The sequence below is a fragment of the Micropterus dolomieu genome, linkage group LG10 (assembly GCF_021292245.1).
Source record: "Micropterus dolomieu isolate WLL.071019.BEF.003 ecotype Adirondacks linkage group LG10, ASM2129224v1, whole genome shotgun sequence".
In the NCBI taxonomy this organism is placed as follows: domain Eukaryota; kingdom Metazoa; phylum Chordata; class Actinopteri; order Centrarchiformes; family Centrarchidae; genus Micropterus; species Micropterus dolomieu.
This window is the reverse complement of record NC_060159.1, coordinates 13,644,313-13,664,090: the sequence shown is the minus strand read 5'-3', so window position 1 is coordinate 13,664,090 and position 19,778 is coordinate 13,644,313. Positions and strand designations below refer to the sequence as shown.

Below are 19,778 nucleotides of genomic sequence, written 5' to 3'. Positions count from 1 at the left end.
AATTATTTGCTGACCTGCACTGTTCACACAAAAGGCTTAGGGTGGGATTTCTCCCACATCTACCAAAGGGAGCACAAAACCCTGCTTTGTTTCTTTCACCTGTGTGAAAGATGAACTTCAGCTCTTGTTTTTTGCTTCACCAGACAGTGTCTGACATTGAGCGAGGCTGGATAATCGTCAACAAAGACCAGCACAGGCAGCTCAAATCACTGCAGGAGAAAGGCTCCAAGAAAGAAGTAAGCAAAGGGCTTCTAGATGATTCTGCAGCTACTGTGTCTCACTTGAATCCAGCTGATACTGAGAAATATCACTGTCCAAGGATAATTCTGTAGACCATAGAGAATACTGCATGTAGTGGATTCTGTGGTGCAATTAGCCTAGTTTTTCCCCTGATATCAATTTTTAATTACACCAATCCAGCAGAGAATTCAAATGTCTTTTCTCCATGGATTAGACAGAGACACAATGTTTAGTTAGTCATCTAAAAATTGTTTTGTTATGCTTCCTCCCCCCAGTTTATCCATCTAGGTCAGACTCTTAAATATTATGGCTATATCAAGTTTGACCCTTGTATCACCGACTTCCCCGAGAAGGGCTGCCAAGTCATCGTCAGTGCCGGCAACAACGAGCTCAACTTCCACGTCAAGCTGCCCAACGAACAGATGAAGGAGGGAAGCTTCAAGGTCACACGCATGAGGTGTTGGCGAGTCACGTCTTCTGTAAGTGGAAGTGTGTGTGAGAGGGAGAGAGAGCACGCCAGTATCTCTGAATATACAAAGTTGGAATCCACATTATTAAGAGGCTACGAGCTGGCAGAGTAGAGATGCAGCAGCTTTGGCTGGAGTCTGTCTCAAATCAACAAGTGCTCCTCCTGTGCTTCCAAAGCGGCCTGCTTACAGACCTCCTCTTACCCACTGCACCAGAAACAAATGTCTTTAGTCTTGCCAAGCATTAGTTTTTACTCCTACGCTCTCACTAAAAGTGCTGACCTCCACACCATACATCTTCATCTGTCCAATTACCCAAACACGCAGCCCACACAATGATAGTGCTGTATTGATCCAACAGCCTCACACACAGAGCAGCTTTCTCTCTTTGAACTGATAATTGTTTGTTGGTGAGAAGGGAATCTGATGGCATGCAGTATGAGGAAGCACCTAAACAGCCTACTCTGTATACATCCGTACAGTGCTGACAGCTCCGCTAGCATATTAAGAAACAAATAGACTTTTTAAAATAAAAGTGCAGAGACGTTCAGGGTAGGGAAAGAAAGGGCAAAAGTGCTGTTTCACACAACATATGCCATATGTTTAATGCATGAGGTTACAGTTGAGACTGTCACCTAGTAACTGAATTGATCAGTAAACATGAGATGCTGTCAGAATCTGTCACACTCGGCTCAGCAGATGACAGTGATAGATTGATCTTGCCTACTCACTGCAGGTTGGATTTACAGTAAATAATCAATGCAGTGTGTTGCGCTGTCACTGAGGGGAAACTTTTTGTCATTTTCCTGAAAAGGTTGGAGTCAAAAGGCTCAGCCACTAACAGTCAGCAGGGCATTTGTGTGAAAAACAGACAGGGCTCCTGCCATGCTGAAGAGATGTAAAATGAATAGAGAAACAATCTAATGTGCAATAACAAACCATAAAATAAATGACTTAAAGGGACATTCCAACAATTTAGACGATCCCATCCACTCAGAAGTGTTTTTGTCCTCTAAAATATCACACCTTGACTTTACTGACTTGTATCTGTGCAAGGTTCCTCATTAGAGAGATGTTTTCACATTGCTCTACTGAAGGGGAGATGTCTGTACATTTCCCTAAAATCTGAGATTCAAATGTACCAAATTAAGTTACATTTAGTATGTAACAAATTCAAAAGCCAATCTGTGTCTAGCAAATGACACCGGCAAAGAATCCTCAAACCTCCTCCAGTACAGAGAGGACGTGTTTAGTACAAAGAGCGAGAATTTGCAGTAGCATAGTGAGAGTTTGGACAGCAAACATGGCAGATGTTTTGGGTGTGTATCCTACCCTGGAGCTTCTCTTCACTATCTACTACATAATAACTATGTGACAATTTCAACGCACTGTAACGTGATAGCAGGTATTTTTGTAGGTTTCACAACTACTAATGCTGTGTAAGCCACTGCCAGTTACAAGCTAACAAGCAACATAAACAAATAAAAGATGCTTACTGCACTTACCATTTATATATCTGCTAGTCGCTGATTTTGGTGCACAGAAGACTCCTGACTCTGACCGACACTCACACATGTAGGCTGAATATCGCTATGGCTGAATCTCTTCAATGATCCCTCTAATGCTAGCAATCTTGATACGCACCGCTCTTTCACCAGTCAACATGGCATAAGCAACAGTTGTAGGCGGGGCAGTCATAGATCCAGAATTTCTCAATTAAAGAGAGAGAGTAGATGTGACTCCAGGCCCGTCATCAGGGTTATCTCGGCTTGGGCATGCAACTTTAAATGTTTAACAGTGAGTCAGTGTTTAACACTGGTGGTGTGGGGTTTGAAAAAAGTTTGCATTTAGGAAACGGGGAGGGTCCAATACAGATTCAGATCCCGGAGCGTTATGTGAAAAGAAATACCCGGTGGTTTTGGAGCTTCACCAACACTGGGAGAGAAAAGTGAGCTTCTACATGCTTCTACAGAGATTTTGATCTTAGCTTTTTTAATGTCTCTAGTAAGTCCCCCAACTTGATGCAAGTCTAAATCACGGGAGTACCTTAAAAAAAGGTAATTTTTCAAATCGACAGACTAAATTTAACTGCCTGGATGCAGCTTTATTTTTGTTCATTTGAAACCATAGCTGTTGTGAAATCCAGAACAAATTCTTTGTCTAAAGAACAAAGACTCTCCATAATTGTCACCCAGAAACGGCATAAATTTAAACCATCATGCACCACACAGCTGATCTGCCTTGAATCTGCGTTTTCGTCTGCTTCCACCCAATCATTCGTGTTGAAGGGACAGCTCAACAATCTATTTTCACTTCTGTGAATCGCTGAGAAAAGCGTTACATGCAGCTCTACCCACATCATTTCAGTCAGCATTTGAAATATGAGCATTTACAGACGCAGGACCTTATTTAAATGGAGATGTGGGAAACTGTTTGCTTTTGCATTGCATTAGTGTTCGAGCAGCACATTCATTATGACTATCACAGAAGCCTTTATGATTCTCCAAATGTTAATTTGCACCGAGACGTAGACTCGTGGCAACACATCTAAAATTAAAATGCATCTTGGCTCGTCTGATTACAGACTGAGCCCCCCACCCTGTCCAGCAGCGTGGTTAATTCCTGAGCTCATTCTCAGAGGTCAAATTCATTTTAATGAGCCCTTTCCTTTCCTACGAACTATTCAAAACATCTCATATGGTGCAGCGCTGCAACCCCCCTTGTAGTCAAATCTCAAATTGCATCCGGAAGAACATGTTTAAACTGTGTGTGTGTGTGTGTGTTAGACCTTTTTTTTTGTCTGTCTTAATACGTTATCTTCGTGTGTGTGTGTGTGTGTGGGGGGGGGGTTAACATGGGAGGTGCAGCTAGTTTCTCGCCCAGAGGAAATGGGTCTCAGTGAAGAGCACAGGCTCCATAAATGGGGAACGAGTTCTCGTCTCCAGAGAGCTGTGAAGTGTCTGAGCCTCACATATGCTTGATGGCATTTGAAATTCACTATTTTTACATAGTTCTTTCTTCACTCCTTTCTTGCAATTGTGTTAATCTTTTAGCACATGTTTTCTTAAGATTTGGCTGCCTGTCAGTGGTGATGCAGCAGCTCAAGAATGGCAGCTTAACAAGAAGAGATGCATGTGGTTTAGCTGCTTACATGACCCTCCAGTCATGGAGTAAAAAAGAAAGCTTATCCTCTAAGAATGCAAGCTGGATGTTGGTTAAGAAATATGGAAATCTGTTACTTAATTTGTGAACTTTATACACAAGAACAAGAACAACTTAACTTTAATGCTGAAGGGGTAAATAAACATAAGTTGTGTTGATGAAAACAGTTCAGACGGTTGTATTGTACATTTAGAAAATGATTATAATAATGATACCTGCTGGGGGGAAAAAACATATTATAACCCTTGACCTTTCTGTCCGACTCTGCAGCAAGTCCCGATAGCCAATGGCACCACCAATCCCTGCAGCTCGTCCAAATGCGAGGTCAAACTGGAGCTGGCCTTCGAGTATTTGATGAGCAAAGACCGCCTCCAGTGGGTCACCATCACCAGTCAACAGGTAAGCTGACAGGGTCAACGTGGGCGCTACAAGCATTCAGTTCTTCTTCACTCTGTTTCACTCTTTTCAAGATGCCTAAGAAAGATGTTGAGTAAAACTGCACTTAGTACTCTTCAATATTCCAGCCATTATTGACTTTGAGTCTGTGATTTCAGGCTATCATGATGAGTATCTGCCTTCAGTCTATGGTGGACGAATTGATGGTGAAGAAGTCAGGCGGCAGCATAAAAAAGGTTTGTGTTAAGAAAAATCTAATCTACTAATACCAGTAACTGCCATGGCATCCTTAATAAATGGGGGGGAAAAAAGGACCACATTTTTGAATGTGTTTTTCAGTTAATACCCAGATTAACAAACTGTTCAACATTATAAATAAACACATTAGCCTCTTTCAGCCTCTTTTTTTTTTTATTTGGTTTTTATTTTAATGATTGTGGAGACAATAGGTCATTGGTTTGCTGTGCTAAAATCACAACACATGTAAATGCAGAGTAAACGTCATCATTTACAGGATTCCTTGTTAATGATATGTTGTGTTTTCTCCACTACTACTTCTGTCCTGACACCTCGTAGATGCTGAGGAAACGTCACAACGGCTCCATCCTCCGGTCAGACAGTCAGCAAGCTGTGAAATCTCCCCCTCTACTGGTGAGAAATGGGATAGTGTGCCCTAAGTTTGAATTTGATCTGAACGTTGTATAGCACAAGATAATTTGACACTGCATGCTGTTTTGGCTGCAGGACTCCCCAGACCCGAACCGTGAACAAATCATCAAACTCTCAGTGAGTATCTTTTGTTGTGAAGGATAGTATAGTGCTTCTAAAATAATTTGTTCGAGAAAATACTGCAACATGCAGCTCAATGATGGGGCTTGGATAATTGATTCCCAGAACCTTAAACATTTGTAGTTCAGTATTAAGTATACTATTGATTATTCCATTTAGACCAAGCTGAGCTCGGTGTCCCTGCGAGGGATCAGCGCCTCCAACTCAGCAAATGATATCAGCGGCAACGATTTCCATGGCAACTATGCTTTCGAGGGAATCGGGGATGATGACCTGTAACCAGCCGATTCACCCTCCTCCCCTCTTCATTCTACTGTCAGCGACTGGGATGACAAAGATGCCGAGCCAAGCCAAGCGGACCGCAGACAGGTGTCCGACTCTGCGAGATTGTAGCTTGTTCCTGGAGAAATCGCTGCCTTAAGCTCTCGTTTAATCTTTGACACAGCCCTTTCTTTTTGACTCTCAAAAGCTCATCTTGATTTGTATTTTAGTTCCAAACATCATATTCGATTGAAACATTATCCCTATGTTATTATACTTGTGGCAACGTACAGTAAATAGCATGTCAGGCTACAAGTAGTCAAATAGGGAGGCTTTCTATATACTTTCACAAATTCCTACTTCAGTTTCATTCACATGGATCTGTTTGACCGGCAGTATATGTGAAGTTATAATGCAGTTAAATTCATGAGGTACAAAGTAAATTAATATATTATAAACTACATGAAGAAAACCTGCTAGATCCTGGATTCTTCCCTCGGTGGCTGCATGTTCCTTTCTAACCAGAGAGCCAAATGTTCTGTTAGACCTGGCACTAGTGATAATACAGCAGAACTGGATGTGGATAGTTCTCAAAATGAGTCCAGTGAATGTGTTGAAATTGATCTCTAAACTGTAGACTATTCAGAACAACTGCTTACCTATGTGGATGATCAATGTTTGGCTTGGCTATAAACCAAAATGTCATGTTTTATACTGTTAGTGGTCCTCTGTGTGTCATCCCACTCATGTGCCAAGTCAGTAAATATCTTAACAAGATACCAGTGGTGTTTTCAGCATACGTTTGAGGCACTCATACTGTCTTCAGAAATAGTCTGATGCCTTAACTTTTACTTTTCTTGTTTTCTTGCCTCGTTGGGTTACCTTGTCATTCAACATAACATTGGTGGAAACTTAAACTCCTTGCCGAACTTGACAGATGGTTGATTTGGCCGAGCTGCTTGCACTTGCTGAACCCATCATTTTGCACAGTTTCACAGGTGGAGATGTTTGAGCGGAAGCTTGAGCATGACTTTAAACATTGTGTGGAGATTGAAGGGGCTCTGGAAATCCATCTTTGATATTTTTTTTTTTTTTTTTTTTTTTTAACCAATTTTTGAAAGGTTTCTCATAAATGCCAAATTATAGTTTACTAAAGCATTTTGCACAAAATAAACATAAAAATTATGACAATGTCACTTTTTATATTATGTACATGCAATTAAGTATTCTGAACATTTACTAATATCTTTATCATTAATAGCTTATTGTAATCAAATAGATCAAATGTAATCTAAAATGTATAGAACAAAGTTTAAATGGACTAACATTTATCATTGTTTACATCATGTTTAGGGGACTTTTTTGTGTTTACAAATTTTGCATTCGATTGTCTTTGTCTCATTCTTTTTGGCCGAGTGATGGCGTCGTCGGGAGCATTCTTCTGGGCTTCAGTTCATTTTTAATTTGTATGTACATTGTGCCTATCATCTCAGAGGATTTAGTTGAAAGGGTGTTTTGGTGAAGTGGCTAATGTGATCACAATTGCTGGAGTGAACACAGTTCACGGAGAGCAGGCAACAAAATGAACATATCCCGCTGTTTTATAAGACGTGTCATTCCATTTTTATTGCTGTTTGAGTCTTTTAAGCTGCATCTCAGCATGTTTTGAAGCCTCCTATATGTAAATCGATGCAAACCTGTCAACAGCTTTACTCTCACTGGTAGCCAGAACTGTACACTGCTTCTTCTGTCTTTAGTTGCATTTACAGAAAGGGGGACGTCATCGACACCGCCGTTCATTTTCTGTATTCCTTGTCGATGCGAAGTACGTGGAAGCTACAAGGTCCTGGACGTTAGTAGATGTTTAGGTGCCAAATTCCATTAAAGTGCATTCATCATCAGCATCATTTTTACATGAAATGTCAAATTTCATGAAGATTATATGGACTTGATTCATTCTACAACTTTTCATCTAGATTTTAGGTCAGTGACAACTGTCATGTTTAAATAAACTAAAATTAGCTGATCTTGTGGTTCTCTGTTGTCAGTTAATGGTGCGCTTCATGTTTTCATCATTACTAAGTGTTCTTAAGCAGCAGCAGCAGCAGCTTTGGTTCCTAGACATGTAATAAGAGTCTTAATCCATATAGAGCAACCAAGTGATATGAATCAGTACACTACAATGTTTAAAAGTAATTTTAAGTTAATTGTCAGCTCCTGGAGGTATTTGGAACTTGTGACACTAATGTATGCTAACGTCAGCATTCTAACATACTGATATTGTTCACCCGCTTAGTGTAGCATGTTAGCATGCTAAAATTGGCTACTGGAAATGGCACTAAATTCAAAGTGCAGCTGATGCTGATGGAAATGTCAGTTGTTTGCAGGTATTTGGTCTTAAACAAATTTTAACCTGATGATGGTGCATGAGGAAAAGTTACAGGATCACCAACGTGATTACAATTCCCCCTGGGGGGGGGGGGGACATAAATGTCTGACAAATCTTTTTAAATATGTAATGTGAAAATGCCACGCAGAGAGTTAAAAAAAAAAAAATTAGATCCAGCCTGTCTGACATTCAATGAAATGAATTCCATGTGTTTATTTCAAAATCCTCACTTAAGGCATTTATGAGACACTGCATAAAGACAAAAAAATGGACACTTGGGGGATGTCAGTACTAATCAATGGGTTCAATGCTCCATTGTGTCATAGCAAGTTGGCAACCTGAAAAATCTCACTTGCATATAATAGTAATTCAAAAAGAGAGTAAACTTAAAATCAGTCCATATTTTTCCCATGGTAACTAAATGACACTTCACACATCCAAAAATAAAAAACATTAAAAGTATACACTAGAAAAATAAAACTGTTACACACTCACATGCTTACTAATAGTGTCATATCTTTTTCAAGTAAACACACAAGAATGGGCTAATTTCACAGTCAATAGTAAACAGTAATCAAAAGGAGGGTGATCAAACAGTCTCCATCAAAAATACCCAGACTTAATTGTTTTAAGTTCTAGAAATTTAAAGAGTAACGATATGTAGCAAGTACAAGTTTGTGGCAGGAAACATTCTTTCAACATGCTCGTTTTACGATTTACTTTACTCCAATGTTTTGTTTCCCTCCACAACTCATTTAAACCTATCAAAGGCAACTGTGTGTATAATTGTGCCTTTTCTTTAACCATACACACGTCCAGACCGAAGAGGGCTTTTCAAAATGCTTGTGCATGCAATTTTAGCGTTAAAATAACCAGAAATAAATTTGCTGCCAACTGTTTAGCCTTCCAAATCCCGTTTTATAATCCTGAGGGGTACGGGAACACAGTTCAAGACACTGGAGATTCTTTAGTTAGGCTTCAACAACCTAATTAATCAATATAGTTTATCAATGGTACAGTTCCACTACTATTAAATAGCATTTTGCTAGTAGTACATACATTAGTAAATTAATCTGAAGGCATGCCATTACCAGAGCTTGTGCCCCAGTGCAAACAAAGCACAATATTGGTCCTTACAAGGACCTGTCTTTATTTAAAGCTGCACTGTGTAGTCTATGTATAAACTTAGCACATATGTCAAATCTAATTCCTTGTTAAAATAACCTATTGAAGGCAAGTCAGTTAAATGTGATTGGAAAAAAAATCACTAAAATTCAAATTATTTCATGAAATTTTTGGTACAAAATTAAAAAGGTTTGGCCTAAATTTATGACAATTTATAACAACTTTGATAAAAACAGCTATTGCCCCTTATTTAAAATCTAAACTACACAGTGCAGCTCAACAGTTCAGGCAAAAGTGTGCACGAGTTCCATCTACTGAGGAGTATTTGGTAGTGTTCTCTGTTCTACGATGAAGAACCAGATGTGTGTTGTAATATGAAGGGGGAAATGTTAGAATTAGCCTAGTGTGGTGTAACATATAGAATGAGACGGTCAAAGGACTTCCACTTTACAGAAAGTCCACTCGCCTTGACACAAACACAGAGTAGAAGACAAACTCTGAACAGACTCACCCACCTTACATAATCCAAAAAGGGATCAAAATATTCAAAACAATTGTTTTTCATAATTGTGCGAGATTATACAAATAAACAATTAGCAGCCTCTGAAGACATCTGACAAAACACTAACAGACTGATACACACTGAAACAATATAAAGGCTCTGTGGGGGGGGAAGGTTGCTGGTAGCTTAGTTTTGCTGAGTTATATTTTATACAATCTCATGTTTATAGCATGGGTGTATTGTCTGACCTACCTCCCTCGACATATACTGCATATCAACCCCGGTTTCTTTTCTGTGAGTTTGACCGCCAACTCCCATCCCTTTCCTTACTTCCCCTTCTTCATCGTTGCCGGTCATCGGAACTTTGACCCAGCCGTCTGTGGCCAGGCCGTGTTTCTTCTGATGTCTCTTGTAATTGTCCCAGTGGCCAGTGGTGTAGCCACACTCCTGGCACTTGTACGGCTTCTCTCCCGTGTGCCGAAGCATGTGCCGTTTCAGGTTCATGCTCTGGTTGCAGCTGTAACTGCACACGGCACACTGGAAGGGCTTCGCGCCAGAGTGCACCCGCTGGTGGCGCTTCAGGTTGGCCAGGTTCCCGCAGGCATAATCGCACAAATGGCACTTGTAAGGTTTCTCGCCTGTGTGCACTCTGTGGTGACGCTTGAGGTTGTCGAAGTGCGCTGAGGCATAGTCGCATTGTGGGCACTTGTACGGTTTCTCGCCGCTGTGAGTTTTCATGTGGCGCGCCAAGTGGTTGGGGTAGTGTGTGAGGAAGGGGCAGGCGGCGCAGGTGTACACCTTGTCGCTGCGTTCACCGGGGCTATTGGGAGATGATGAGTCTTTAGTCAGCATTTCAAGGGTACACTTGGCACAAATCTGCGCCGTGGAGCCGTCTTCGTCCTCCAGGACAATGCCACACAGCCGGCAAGTGAAAGGGAAAAGTGACTGTGTGAGGGCTGCACCGTCTGCTACGCCGCCTCTGGTTGCCCTGCTGCCACTGCTGCCTGTGCTCTCCATCAGGGGTGGAGGCTGGTGGTCAGGAGCTGGGTTAGAGGCTGGTATGGGGGGTGGTGACGCCCCTTTTAAGCCATCAAAGGCTGATAGGTAGTCATTGTTCTGGGCTCCCAAACTCAGGTTTGAAGTCGGCCTCGCAACTTCTGAAACTTCACAAAATGATGAGTTATTATACACTTAATGTCTGATCAAAGCTATTTTCAAGAGTGTGCATCATGAGTCACACTATTAAGTGTAGTAAGAAAATGATACATACCCTTGGCTGATGCACCAGACTCTTCCTCATTGGATCTTTGCCCAGTCACATGCCTCTTCAGGCTGTTTTGGCCACTGGCCGGTCGTGGTGGGGCGTCCTGTCCCGCCCCTGCAGAGGGCACATGCATGCGCTGGTGCCTCTTGAGATTGCCAAGGGAACTGCAGGCAAAAGTGCAGCGGTCACACTTGTAAGGTTTTTCCCCAGTGTGAATGCGCAGGTGTCTCTGCAGGTTCACCAGCTGGGCCGAGGCGTAAGTGCACAAGGGGCAGTTATAGGGCTTCTCCCCGTTGTGCGTCTTCATGTGACGCTTCACGTGGTTGGCGTAACGCGAGGAGAAGCCACAGAGGTGACACGAGTGCAGTTTGGGCAATTTGTCCTCAGCTGTCAGTACTTTGTCACCCATCCCATTTCCCGCCGCATCACCGTCAAGCTGCAAATGGGATCCTGAGCGAATCCCGCTGATGCTTCCAAAAGGCGAACAGAAGTCCGTGCCTTTGGCTTCCCTGGAGGCTTTGCAGCACCTAAGGCAGTACGGACCAACCAGGTCTATTCCAGGTCCCAGGGGTTCATCGCGGAGCTGTCCGCAGCTCCTGCAGGACAGGTATGGAGGAAAACTGGGCTCAGACTGGGCTGCTCTACCCTCGTCTTCCCTACCGTTGTCAGTTGTGCTGTGGGAGTTGTCCGTTTCACTTTCCATGCTGAGCTGGCTGTAGGCAGGGCTCTCCTCATCACCCAGAGGATACACAGAGAAACCGATCTCAGCAGCTACTTCTGCATAGGGAAGACAAACGGGGGAAAGAAAGTTTCTAAAAACTGCATGTTTTCAGCATCAAGCTCTTCACTATCCACTTTAAATGTCACTACACAGATCATGACAAACAATGAAATGCAGCAATGCTTGAAATAATAATAGCTTTAATGACCTAAAAAATTTACTCTAATGCCATTTACAATGTTAGAACAAATGAGACATGGTTTAAAGGGAGACACCTGAAGGCACACATCCAATTCAAACAGTATCTTCCAACAAAGAAGGATTCAAAACTACCAGCGATACCAAGCTGTTACACATAATGCCCCTCCATTTACATGACACTGAAGAAAGACAACTTAAGTACAGAAAGAATCTCTGTAAAAAAAAGAGACCGTAAGAAAACATTGGATACTCACAGTGCTACCTGCAAGGTCTCTTGCATTTTTGTTTTTATGCCATCTGAGGTTTTCAAACAAGCAAAAAATAAAAAAAGACGGTACTTTTCTCAGACGGTAAGAAGAAAAGCTTCAAGACTTCAAGAGACTGGCACTCTTCGGTGTATGTGCTTCTGAAAGCGAACAAGCCCAAAGAAATAAACGCCTTCTTTCACAGATGCCGAGGCAGAATGTGAGGAAGGCGAGAATCAAGACTGCCCCTTTTATCCTGCCCCATGGAACCCCCTCGTGGATGATTATTGAGCCTAATGATGATGATCATGACTGTAATGGTGAGGCGGCTGCTGCTGATGATGATGATAATGATGATGAGGGCAGATGATGATGATGATGATGAGGGCAGATGATGATGATGATGATGATGAGGGCAGATGATGATGATGATGATGATGAGGGGGAAACAATAATGACAGTGGGTGGGGTAGTGGCAGCAGATGATGATGATGATGATGATGATGATGATGATGATTATGAATAAAAGCCCTCTTATAATGGTGTCCTTGATGGTAATGGTCCTATTTTTATGACCATTATATAATAATGGCGTCGCAGCTCCTTTCTCTACTTTTCCATTTTTCAGACCGCTCTCTCTGACAAAGAGCCATGCTGGGAAATACGAGCTGGTAGTTCTCGTTCTCCTACTGTAGCACAGAGGGGCGACACTTCATCACTGAGAAGCAAACTATAAAAACCTACAAGTCCTCCTTGTAGCGTGGCCACCGCCACATTTCCTTTAAGTGGTAAAACCATTCCCATCATTTACATCACAGATTTGTTCCATGAAAAGGAAGGCTTAAGCAACACATAATGATACTATTGTCCTTTCACCAAGCAAATGTGGTTGAAACTGTGGAGTAAATTGAAATGTACTATAACAACCAGGCTGTCTGATTCTTTCATTCCCTTTATTGTATAATCAATAGACACATTTGCCACATGTGAGATAAGATGTCTAAAATAGACTAATACAGAACACAAACACACGGAGGGAGGTGAACAGGCAACATTTGACGACATTGACACCGAAAAGGACAAAAACTCGGTTGATAGACTTGCTCTACTTATAAGTGAATGGACACGTACAGTCTAAAGACAGGCAGACATCAACAGCACCCGCTGCCTTTTAAAGCTATAACCCTTAACTTAATCAAATCCCGTTTTATTTATCAACATTTTTTCTGCAATATCCATTCAATATATTTACATTCTGTAATTTTCTCTCTCTCTATGTTAGTTAGTATTATATTAGTTATCATTGTTAAGAGTCATTTAAGCATTGGATTCCAATTTTCTTACCTACACACAAGGGATTCAAAGCAAACAAGGCAAAATGTAATCTAGAGTTTTTACTTTAACTAATACCAGCTTCCATCAGTTGACTGCTCACTCTCCTAACGTTGTATCAAAGCTATATAAAAGGGTAAATATACCCTTAACTCTCCTCTCAGCATCATTTCAAAATTGGTGAGCACTGGCTGCAACTGATCTTCAAAAAGGCACAAATAAAACAAAAGGTCATTTTCTGCATACCTCCAACTCCTTACGCCGTGCTTAGCGTGAAAATCACATCACAGCTGCAATTACTTCTGACCGACTTCTTTGTTAAAAGAACTTGAGTTTGTCTGACTGAGCTGTAAACACAAACACCAGCGGCTCTTCTGCTGTATTTCTGACCCAAGTAGCTGCTCAAGTACCAAATCAGTCAACACTTAAATCTTCAGGCATTATCACTTCAATTATCTTTAAAGAGTGATTACAAACCTGAGAACTTTTCCAAGCCTAGAATCTTGTTGTCATGATCGGGGTCACCAAACTCAAGGTCTTGTCCTAGAAGGAAGTCTGTGTCTAAGGTGAGGTTTCCAGGAGCTTCAATGGCTACACCATCTTCAGAATCCACTGCAATTACAGAAAGGAGCAAAGAAACGACATTTGATGACTACTGTCATTTCACTGAAGGGCTCGGCTTTAATCAATCTGCATGAATATTTCCCAAAAGGTTATTTTAACATTTGGGGAAACTCTTGAAGCTGCTTGAGTTTCACAGTATCAATTAAAATTGTTGGCAGCCTGAATCACATCATAATTTTCCACACATACCAAAAACAAAATGTATCAGCTCTTCTCATTTTGCAACAAAAGCTTTTGGCATCCCTTAGTGAGCCAGATCATCGATTGTATGCAATAGTTTGATCCACCCCACAGAATTACACAATATATATTTATATTAGAATTTTATTTTAGGTTAGTCAAGAATGCAAATGTGGAGTATATGGAAATGCAATTAGTCAGGTAGGGCTGGGCGATATGGCCAAAAATAAAAGCATGATAATAAATGTCACATCATTCGATATCGATAATTATCAAGATAACTGTCGAATCATTATTTCTGTCAAGTTTAAAGACTGATTTTTTAAGTTGAAGAAATCAGATGGTCAATTGGGGTTTTAAACTGTTCTTTATGGTCAGAACATGACAAACACTTGTCAAACAGTGAATCACTTAACATTTCTGAGGTAGAACATTCAAAACAATTATTATAAAATCTTTTTACGACAAATTTTTCAGTCCCTTTTTCTATACAGAATATATATCTAAATATAAAAATTAGTGCTAATTTGTTAGTGATTCAAATGAACTAATTTAAACATTTATTTAACATTTATAGAACATTGGTTATATTGTTACTGAGGAAAATTATATTGTGATGATTATTGTTACTGTTTTATTGAAAAGGCCGAAAGCCAGGTCATTAGTAACTGGTCCGAATTTCTGCTGGTGAAAATCCTTTCAGTTCCACTATAATGTTATTTGTTTTAATGTGGCTATCAAAGTAAAAAGTCAGACATATTCTAGGAACACTATTTAATTTACTACCCTACAGTGTACAAACAGTATTTTATGAACAAAACCAACCTGCTAGCAGCTGACAGATGGAGCTTGGTTACTGCAGTTACAGCTAATGATGCCTGAAATTCTAACCTGGTCTCTCAAGCTTGATAACATCCAAACAACTACGACACAGCTGTCACTATTCAGAAAACTACTAGCAGGCCAATTCAAGGGCATCATGCTCATCAGCCCTTTCTGGCAAGTCCTGAAGTAACAGCACCATGCTGCCATCTACCGGTCCTTTTAGTGCTTGACACGATGACAACAATCTATCAAGACTGTGTGGGATGTTTCACTGAGCCACATCTCAAATTAGTTTTATAGCTGGCTGTAAAATAGGAGAACACAAAACAATCTTGCTCGGACATGTTGGACAAGCGAATGGAAATATTGGACTGTAAAAGAGCCACAGTAAAGCAAACCCTCTGATGTATTATTAGTGCATGACAGTAAATTAGTTTTGGTGTTTGAAGTACATACCGATCAATAATACATTTTCCTGGTGGGAATGTATGGTGTTGACATTTATTGTCCACCACTGAAATACTTGTAGACAGCACAATCACACATTCATGTCCTTTTCTATGCATAACAGATGGCAACATCAATTAGAGTAACTACTTTAGCAATGTATGTTGATGTGACGATTACATTTAGAGAGGAAGTGTAGGGAGATGAAGAAGTTGGTAAAACAAATACTATCCTTCTGATAACTGGCAACATTCATATCTGGCCATACCGAGGGGTGCATGGTTTGAGACATTAGTTAATCTTGTTAACGTGCAGAGTATCACGCATTCAACAGCTTAATCTCTGTATGGAGCAGCTAATTACTAACATGAAATCAGTCATCTCATTCTGAATCAGGTACTACACAGAATACAACACATGAACAAATTTGCTCATAACAAGTAAACAAGTAAATAGCTCCAAATGTCACATCTGTATAGTTCTAGCTACATTTCACAAGTCACTTGCAGTGTTCACATTCCACATTCATTCTAATGGATGCATGATGTGACATCACATTGAACTGCATTACTAGTTGGAGTACTGTGGGTGATGACTGATGCATGATTGATGGGAAACACTCGGACGCCTGGAGTCCAGATGTGAGCAGAGAAAGAACACACGTTGTAAGCGTTCAGGCCAAATAAATCTCCAGTAAATTCACAGGGACCTAAATGTCGAGCCGCAGTTACTGTATGTTGTTAAAAAAAAGAAGTGAGAAATCATTTCCTGCATTTGGCTCGGCTATGCGCAACTTTTCAATGTTAAAAACATCCCTGAATACTTACACTTGACTGGCTGTGGATTCTGTTGTTTTTTTCTTGGCATCTTCCGGTCAGCCTCTCTCTTTTTTGTAGCGGCGTCTTGCAGACTTCCTCAACCATCAGCTCATTCTCATCTGTTTGGAAGCTATTCTTCAGTATTTCTATAGATGCAAGACAGAAAAAATTCAAATCAATTAGTTACTTAGTTTAATTATTTGGTCATTATAATGTAATAATAATAAAAAAAACATCAGAATTTCCAAAAGCCCAAGGTAACATCTTCAAGTTAACCAACAGCCCAAACACATTTATCACAGAGTAAAGAAACTAGCAAATATTGACATCTGAGAAGCTTGGACCAGTAAATTTATGGCATTTTAAAAAATGACTTAAAAGATAAATTGATTATTAAAATTGTTACTGATTTATTTTCCCTTAACCAATTAATCAACAAATAGCTGTAGCTCAAAAATCTAAATTTACCAAGGAAGACATTATCACCTATGTCAGTTACCAACACAGAACGTAACAGCTACCTTAGTCATTTTACTTTAACATAGGTAGGTTTTCTAGCTGATTCATGTCTGTTGATCCCTGTTTTTAAATAAAACTGCTAACTATAAATGCTACGAACCCATTTAGAAGTCTTACTGCAGTGTTTCTCTCATCTTCTGTTCAAATCTATTATGTCCTAATGAAGCCAGATGGAGAATATAACACTGTGCAGTTAATAAACCCTCCCTTAAAGGTCACCTACAATAACGTTACAGGGCACAGATGTCATTTAAGTGTATTTTCTGGACTTCAGCTGCTGTATTTACACTGTAAACAAGAGTTAGGGTCCAGAAAATCCATTAGACATCAACCTACTTTAGCAAAATGGCTAACACATCAACGTTAACGTTAGCTCTGGTACTGCAAACCGACAGAGAGCAATCAAACGAGTCAGTCAGCTAGCAATTTAAACTGAAACATGTCCTCACATAGCAAACAGCAAGCTAATGTTGTCACTCTACAACAGGAAATGTCAGCAACATTTGGGAAAAACAACCTAATGAGTGGCTAAACCAGACGCGTCCTCATCTGCACGTAGTAAAGACTGACAAGTGCCATCTTTAGTGAATATGCGCCGTGGCTAAACGTGTTAACCTACAGCTAAATTAGCCGAGTAACGTTAGCCGTGAAGCTAACTTACCTAGACAACGTAAATAGTCCTGTCGATTGAGCTGTTTTTTATCGTCGCTATACACGCCATTAGATGTGAAGTGTTTTTGCTGAAGTGTACAACGTCTGGAGATCCGCCATTTCTTCATGAGCTGCGGTGACAAAGAAAGGCAATTAATGGTATTTTTCATAACTTAATTGATTTTCTGATTCGCCTGAGATCCAGCAGCAGCAACAACAACAACAAAGCTTCCGGCCTGAATCCTTCAGAATAAAAGCGACATCGCTAATCACTAATGGGACACAAGTAACACAAAACATCCTGTTTACTCGGTAAATTTAAACGGCAGAAAATGTAATCAGAAATTGTTAATGCGTCCATTTTTGGTGCTACCACTTTATAAGTAGGCATCTAATTCACCACTTAACCGACCTTGTATGAAATGAGGTTAAGAAGTAACTGGGCTTAAGAAATGATATTTATTACTGAATAAATATTGATATGGTGGAATTCAATATCATACTTGACATATTCATTTAATCAATCTCATTTAACTACTGTCCTTTCATGAACAGACTGTTTTCCAGTTTTAACACCACATTTGTGTTTAGAAAGAAATTATATAATCTGACACTGGATGAAAACACACATTAACTGTTGTTCGCCTCCTGGATAGGAATGAGAATCTGTAGAGGATGTGGCATACAATGAATATGTATGTGAGGGGTTTGCCCCTTGAACTGATTTGAGGGGCATTTACTAAACTCTGAAATAATATAGGCCTATAATTGTTACATTATTATTATTATTTTTTTTTAAACAGGAGATCTTTAGAAATAAAGTGATGAGGTTTCTGAAAAAGGTCGTCAGTAGACCAAACCACTGTGAGGCATATGAGGGGGAGGACTTAATCTTTCAAAACTTAAAAAACACAGTGGACTCAGTAGAGAACAAGAGCTGTTAACCGTTTGTGTTGACTAGAGCTGATGGACAACAGTGGTTATATTGATCAATTTTATTGCTGGGGACAATACAGTAGTCACTGGATATTGGGAGGGACATGTCCCCTCCCTACTAAATTCTACAACTTTGGCAAAGCATGGCCTTGGCCTTGCAACCACTGTGATACATAAGAGCACAGCCTGTTTTTGTTTATTTTCACACTCACATATTTCAGATGGAACAACGTGACATGACAATGTACCAATTCTGTCAGCTTTGGGATTTCAGAGTTTCTTCCTTTTTATAACTTTTTGTTCCCACTTTAATGCCATCTTGTGCTGTTTGTGACTACTGCTCAGGCAGACCATTTCAATTTTAAAGTTTCATAGTATTTAATTTAAGTTGTGGTACATTCATTAGGCCATTTACTTAGGCCAATTACATTTTGTTCAGAATCAGAAGAAGCTTTATGCCAAGTAAGGTTTTACACATACAAGGAATTTTCTTTGGTAAGAGTAAGGTGAGAGTATTGTGTACATAAATATATAAATTGACCGTATAAAAATGTACAACAACAAAGATTACCAATTAACTACAAATATGTGCAATGTGCCAGGTTTGTGCATGATATGAAATGAAATATTATTTACATGTGCAGACACATTTGTATTATTTGCAAGGGGGGAGTGTCAGTGGGGAACATGGGCTTTGTTAATGAGGCTAGCTGCAAACGGGAAGAAGCTTTTTTGTTGTTTGATCGCTATTAGTCATCCGAGCTTTTATTTAATTGGCATGACTATTTATTTCAAAATTAAATGATTTTGAAACCATTTTTAAAAGTTTCAATTCTTTGTTTTATTGTGAAGGCCCGGGCCGCGTACCGGACGTGTTATTGTTGCTGGCGGAATGCATCTTGATTCCACTCTGCAGACATCGCTCTTCCATTTAGTGAGGTGTTTTCCGCTTCCGAAATAAATTTCCGGTTGCTGTACCTCACTGAATCATGGTAGTTGTCGTTCTTACGCACATAGTATCAGAAATATCCATAATATGCTAATCTTAACTGAATGATTTTACAGCTCTATGACTGTTAACAGAAAACTTGGCAGTCCTACCAAAATACAATACACTCATCCAATGGACTGACTACCCCAATAGGCCCACGTCAAACCAATAGACAGTAGTCTACTGTGAGAACATCCCCAGATAATCACAGTTTTTATATGGCAAAATAAAGAAATCATCCACTTCCACAATGCCAATGCCATTTGAAAACCTAAAGTATAAGCACCGAGCTCAACAGAGAATCCAGACTGATGAAGATACAATGTAGTAGCCAACAATGTGACATTGTAGGAAATGCAAAAATTTGTAAACTGTAGCCAAATGTGAGAAATTGGGCAAATGCTTATGACTTGTGACATTTTAGGGCATTATCTGCATTTTACAAATGAATCTGCCCACACATTAGAATATTTTGCTAGTTATATACTTAACACTACACTATGCATTACATTATGGGGACAATATAAAACATGACAAACTCCATTTACACTTAGAGTCCAGTAACACTGACCCACTCAGTATAGGTTATCCTCCTGCAGTTCCACATAATATAGATTTCACACCTTAAATGTGATTGTACGTTATTTTTATCTAAACTGTGCAGTTTTTTTGTTTGTTTTTTACAACTGGAGC

At 40.0% G+C, this 19,778-nt stretch overlaps 2 protein-coding genes across 4 annotated transcripts in view; one reads left to right on the top strand and one right to left on the bottom strand.

Moving 5' to 3' along the window:
• Positions 1–7,342, top strand: part of snx17 (sorting nexin 17) — a 29,990-nt gene extending 22,648 nt beyond the window's left edge. The window contains exons 9-15 of the mRNA XM_046059825.1: positions 144–236; positions 516–719; positions 4,140–4,268; positions 4,424–4,501; positions 4,842–4,916; positions 5,010–5,051; positions 5,214–7,342. Of these exons, the coding sequence (XP_045915781.1) occupies positions 144–236; positions 516–719; positions 4,140–4,268; positions 4,424–4,501; positions 4,842–4,916; positions 5,010–5,051; positions 5,214–5,333 (741 nt within the window). The 3' untranslated portion in view covers positions 5,334–7,342. The remainder of the gene's footprint in view (positions 1–143; positions 237–515; positions 720–4,139; positions 4,269–4,423; positions 4,502–4,841; positions 4,917–5,009; positions 5,052–5,213) is intronic.
• A 545-nt stretch (positions 7,343–7,887) lies between these two features.
• Positions 7,888–17,380, bottom strand: znf513a (zinc finger protein 513a). Of its 3 annotated transcripts, none has more exons than XM_046059822.1 (5): positions 17,169–17,380; positions 15,998–16,134; positions 13,572–13,706; positions 10,602–11,372; positions 7,888–10,494 (listed from the first exon to the last, which is right to left on the bottom strand). In XM_046059822.1, exons 2-5 carry the CDS (start codon positions 16,035–16,037, stop codon positions 9,539–9,541), a joined length of 1,902 nt encoding a protein of 633 aa, XP_045915778.1. In that variant the 5' UTR covers positions 16,038–16,134; positions 17,169–17,380; the 3' UTR covers positions 7,888–9,538. The 3 variants fall into 3 exon arrangements, with proteins under 3 accessions (XP_045915778.1, XP_045915780.1, XP_045915779.1); XM_046059824.1 differs by having other exon boundaries at positions 7,888–10,488; XM_046059823.1 differs by lacking the exon at positions 17,169–17,380 and adding an exon at positions 17,025–17,150.
• Positions 17,381–19,778: the final 2,398 nt, after the last annotated feature.